The 6,000-nt window shown below is 41.5% G+C and overlaps 1 protein-coding gene across 1 annotated transcript; it reads right to left on the bottom strand.

Annotated features, from left to right (window-relative positions):
* Positions 1–2,239: 2,239 nt before the first annotated feature.
* LOC134451799 (olfactory receptor 6F1-like) lies at positions 2,240–3,190 on the bottom strand. Its single transcript, XM_063202198.1, is given in 1 exon segment — positions 2,240–3,190. A coding segment is annotated over 1 exon segment (951 nt).
* Positions 3,191–6,000: the final 2,810 nt, after the last annotated feature.

Raw genomic sequence — 6,000 nt, 5'->3', positions numbered from 1 at the left:
ACCCATTGCTACCTGCGTCTTGTAGAAAGGCGTTGCACATGAACGACTTGTTTTCATGCACTTGAATTTAATGATTAGAGAAGATTTAAGAAGATATGTGATTTGTCATCCCAGTATGATAATTTAGATAATATGATGCATCTTAGATTAATTGTACATTGTACTAATTGAAATGTATGTATGGATGAATGTGACCTATCAGGTCAGGTTTTTTGGAAGGATAGAAACCAAAGAAGACGACTGGGCCAGGACTTCACCTGGTCAAGGACACTGATGGCGAGCCTTTCCCAGAGCCTTTCCCAGAGCCTTTCCCAGATCGACCACAGATACCATTAAGTACCCTACCAAGGAACTTTTCCCCCCTTTTTCCACATTTTTTACCATTTTTTATTTTGTTTAAGGCCACGTGGACCATTGTTTATTTTAAGTGTGCACACTGTTTTATTTTATTTGGGGTTTTATACACTTCTAACATTTATCTTGTCTGACTCATTATTGTTGCATAACACTCGCTCCTCTCTCTTACTTAGATCTTCTGATCCAGGTCCTAGTATCATTGTTCATTATTTTAATTGTAATTCACTTTCTTAAGGGAAAGCCCGGTTACACTTGCAATGTAATGACTTACTGATTGAATCACTTGCTTGGCGTGTGAGCCTATGCGCATGTGTAACCATAGGCATCTTAGCTACTGCAGACACTGGTTCACTGGTTACTTGCCCTGACAGCTTGGTGTAGGCCTACTGTAAGACTTTTGATGACAGCCAACTCAGATCCCCCCCCCCTTCAAGAAATTCCTTTCCCTTTTTGGTTTGAGGCGGTTCAGGAGCTTTTAATGTATGTTTATTTTCTAATTTTAAGTAACCTCTGTATAAATAAAGAAATATTTTATTTGAAAACAAGAAGTACACGTCTCTGTCAAAGTCTATCCGAACCTGTTGTGCCTTGGTCTTATCATTGGTTGGAGTCAAGGTTTACTCTGGGTGGCGAAATTCCCCCAGTGGCGTAGTCGTGCAATTACAATTATCAATATTGATGATTATTAATTTAGGAAAATTAACATCTGCAGTTCCATTCCACTTGGTTACATATATATATATATATATATATATATATATATATATATATCAGAGGTGGGACCAAGTCACTAATGTGCAAGTCCCAAGTAAGTCTCAAGTCTTTCCACTCAAGTCCGAGTCAAGTCACAAGTCAAGACACATCTGACCAAGTCAAGTCCAAGTCCAAGTCGTACCCCAGCCAAGTCAAGTCCAAGTCCAAGTCTCAATTTTTTTCAAGTCCTTAACAAGTCACAAGGGATTTTCTATTTGCAATCAGAATTTCGATCATAATTTCATAAGTATAATAATGAGACCTGAGTAAAAGGATGACAATTACTAAAAAAGTTACTGATAAATCAATCTAAACCAAACTAGTGCTTGTGCTGTGTAAGTAAAATGTCATTTAATTTCATTTTTTTCACATAAAGATACATTTTATGTAAATTTGTACTTAAACAAAGGAGCAACCATATGCCAAATATTTACTGTCCAGTGGGCAAATAGTCCTGTTTGCAAGAATGTGTGCGTATGTGTGTGTGTTTTGTAAAGCCAGATTGTGATTGTGTGATTTGTATAGCCAGAAAAGAGTTTTCAAACAACACCACAGACAGCTTTTTGTGACCAACATTGACTGATATAATCAAGGCTGAATGTATAGTGTCCTACCCTCACATGTGAACCTTTCCTAGTCTGTTTCTCCCTTAATATTAGTGTCAGATTCAAACCAATGCAGTTCTGGGGTGCTAACTTGCTACTAAAAAGGCACACCAAGTATGATTGAAATCCGGGTCGGTCGGGTCCCAAAGTGTCTGATTTCACGTGAAATGACCCTAAACTGTCTACAATTTGAACTGTATTTGAACATGTATTTTACCAATGATACAAGGCATATGTCACAAGTGCCTGGCATCAACATGTCAAACATAGGAAATACAAATACATGTCCAAGAATACATACAGTACATTTTAGACATTTTTGATAAGACAGTGGAGATAGACAGGGCACAATTTGGCTTTTTTTTGGCTGGCTTTATCCCCTTCCAAGCAGCGATTTTCATTCATAAATTCATTATTATCTGATTGCCGAAATTATGTTTACATAAATTTAACAACGGTCATTCACAAACTGAATAAATAAAAAGATGTGCATAAAAACAACACGATTTTCACTTTTCACTCAATCACTTCATTACCACTCATTTTTCCATCATGTTTATCATGCGCTCTCTTAGTTCCTTTGTTGTCAGACAGTATGTTATGGGGTTGATCAGCTGAGGCAGTGTTGAAGCCAGAATAAGAACAGCATTTCTCTCGGTCAGATTAAGTCTCAACCCAATTCTAGTAAGCAGAACGGATACTATTTTGGGTGTGTAATAGGCCGAGACCACAATGATGTGCGATATACAAGTAGTAAACATTTTCCTCCTGCTTCCCTTTTCTGGAAGTCTCAGAACAGTCCAGACAATCACAACATATGTCAATAGGATGATGGAAAAATGACCCCACAGCAACCACATCCACCAACCTAGTACTATTGGAATGGAGAAGTAGGGTTCAGGGTTTACACACGCAGCTCGAATCATTGCAGCATAGTCACAGAACACGTATTTTATGATGGGCTGACAGTATGGGAGACCGTGAGCTGCGTCCATGATCGGACTCACAGATAACATGCCCATGATCCAGATACCACAGACAAGTGCAAAGCTCCGTGAGTTTGTGAGGATGCTGTGGTACCTCAGAGGCAACCTAATGGCAAGCATGCGATCCACAGCCATCAGAGTGATTGTCAGGCCCAAGTTGGTACCACCAAGGTGATAGGAGAACATACTAGTGATGCATGAATTAAAGGAAATAGTTTTCATTTCTCCAAGAAGCACAACAATCATGGTTATGTTAGAACTGGTGGTGTACACTATATCTACAACTGCCAAGTTGAAAATAAATATGTACATTGGTGAATGCAATGCTCTGTTTCTAATAATTATACTCATGTTCATGGACCAAAAAAACAATATCAAAACATATGTAATTAAAATAATGGACCCGAGAAGTTTCTGATGTGAGAGATGATCAAAGCCTGTTATGATGAATTCAGACACTCTCACAACTGAATGATTTCTTCCATACATGTCAGCACAATTCAGTGTACAGTCAAAAAGCACAACAAGTGTAAAATCCAGTGAAAGGGGCTCATGTAAAGATGGTGGAAATCTTCAAAGTGTATCCCATAATATGTCAACCCAACACCTCAAAACCTCAACTACCTCAACAGTACTGCAGCACTTTTTATAGTGAAAGCCCAACTGGGAAACTCCAACTCCCGTTGTCACTGCCCGGTGGGACGGTACCATGCTCAGGGTACCTCAGTCATGGAGGAGGGGTTAGAGCACTGGTTAATTACTCCCCCCACCAACCTGGCACGTCGGGAATTGAACCTGCAACCTTTGGGCTAACGCCCTAACCGCTTACCCACAACTACCGTTTAGGGAACTACAACTCTGTTTATGTGTTACCAAAAGGCCCAAAGATTTTTTTTTTTGCTTTTTTTAATAGCTTTTTCTCTGTAATGTGGTATGACGGCCACATGAACTGATATGATTAGATTTGGAAGGTCAAGGTTTTCACAGTGGTTCACTTTCAAAATGGATGACTTTTTGTTTGTGTGATAACTTTTGAACAGGTGCACAGATCTGCACTAAATCTTGTGTGCTAAGCCTAACAGTCCATAGTAGATAAAGGTAAATTTTGGAGACATGCCCGTGTCTCAATCCACGCACTGGGAGTGCATAGGGTGCTCACGCTGAAAATTTCGGTTGAGTCAGTGCACTGAAAGCGCCCGAATGATCCCCTAACAATGGCGAAAAACGCAGTGATTGAATGATGGACACTGCACGCACTAAACGGCCGCCATGTTGACAAAGAAGAAGAAACATGGCGTTCCGTTCAGTAGAAGAGTTTGGTCAGCAGTCTCCTGATTCTGTAAGTAATTTTGCTGAGACACCAACTGAAGACCTCAGCGCACTGTGCACAGACCGTCACTGCACTGACACAAGTGCGTGGAATGAGACATAGGGAAACACTTGCCGTGTCTCAGATGGCGCACTTGTGCACTTCGGGCACTATATTTCAGTGCATAGAGCGCTTTCAAAGTAAAATTTTGTTAGTTCAGTGCACTGAAAAGCGCCCGGATGATGCCCTAACAATGGCGGAAAACACTGTGTGTGTGTCTCAAATGCCGCACTTGTACACTACAGCCGTTGCTTTTAGTGCCTAGGACGCTCACGCTGAACATTTCATTTGAGCCAGTGCACTGAAAGTGCCAGGATGATCCCCTAACAATGGCGGAAAAATGCAGTGCTTGAATGATGGACACTGCACGCACTAAACGGCAGCCATGTTGACTATAACACGGAGGAAATGTGGCATTCAGTTCAGTAGAAGAGTTTGGTCAACAGTCTCCTAATTCTGTAAGTAATGTTGATGGGACACCAACCTTTTCATGCAAACCAAAGTATTGTATGTGTGATTGTTGACCTTTGGGGTGAAGGACATGGAAATACAAGCACCAGACGCTGTGCACTGTAAACAGTGGCCAACTCATATTTTGGCGAGCTAATGCCATGCCCAGCCGTCACTTCCAGCGAGGGCACAGTGCATAGTGCTCAAATTTTTCCACGACACTATGCACTAAAGACCTCAGTGCACTTTGCACACTGTGCACTGACTGTCAGTGCACTGACAAAAGTGCGTCATTTGAGACACAGCCAGTGCTTGAACGATGGACACTTCACACACTGAACGGGCGCCATTTTGACAATAAAACGGAAGGAACGTGACGTTCAGTTCAGTAGAAGAGTTTAGTCAACAGTCTCCTGTATTTCTGTAATTAATGTTGCTGAGACACCAACCTTTCCATGCCAAGCCAAGTATTGTACACAAAATAGCTGCCAGTTGGGATGAAGAAAATGTAAATACAAGCACGACACACTGTGCAATGTAAATAGTAGCCAACTGATATTTTGGTGAGCTAATGCTAGCTCAACCGTCACTTCCAGTCAGGGCACAGTGCATAGTGCGCTGACTTTTTCACAACACCATGCACTAAAGACCCCCCAGTGCACTGTGAGTACTGTGCACTGACTGTCAGTGCACTGCCATAAGTGCGGCATCTGAGACACGGCAACTGTCAAAATGGGCAACGTTCAAGATGGCCCACTTTCTTTTTGTCTGCTAACTTTTGGGCTGCTCTCCGGATTTCCACCAAATCTGATATGCTTACACTTAACCTTTAAGAGTGTACTGTCACACCGGTGTGACGGGAATGTTCGGGCAGTGAATGTTCTATAGAATTCTGGGCGTCATTCAATACAATTTGGAATTTTAGAATCTTGCATTGTTATAGAACGCATTCTTTTTATATACTTAATAATAGGTAGATGAACATCTTACATTTGGGATGGCTCAATGGGCAAGATGGCCTTATCTTTAGGTGTTAAGTTGAGGTTTGGGGTGTTTCTGGGATATCCCTATGGCTGCCAGAGGCCACTGCATAGGCCTAGTTTTAAATTTAGGATATGCAATAGTTTTATCTCCTCACTCTAGCTCAGGGATGGGCAACTGGAGGCCCGGGGGCCATACGTGGCCCTCCTCCTCACTCAGTGTGGCCCTTAGATAAAACATAACGTAAAAAATGAGAATCACAAGATTATCTTAAACCACTACTGAATTCATCTGTTGTAATTACACTGTTGGCCAATAGAAAACACTCCTATTCCTTCCCAACAATATCGGCAGTCAGTGAGCAGCCAACTACACTTCAAACTCTGCAAGTTGCAGTCAGGTCCGTGGTTATGTGGCCCTCCGAAAGTGGCGATGAAAAAATATGGCCCTCCTTGTCATGAAAGTTGCCCATCCCTGCTCTAGCTTGATTGATAGCTAT

Source organism: Engraulis encrasicolus, chromosome 7, assembly GCF_034702125.1.
Source record: "Engraulis encrasicolus isolate BLACKSEA-1 chromosome 7, IST_EnEncr_1.0, whole genome shotgun sequence".
NCBI lineage: Eukaryota > Metazoa > Chordata > Actinopteri > Clupeiformes > Engraulidae > Engraulis > Engraulis encrasicolus.
Note: the sequence above shows the minus strand (reverse complement) of the source record. Positions and strands in the feature narration are given on the sequence as shown.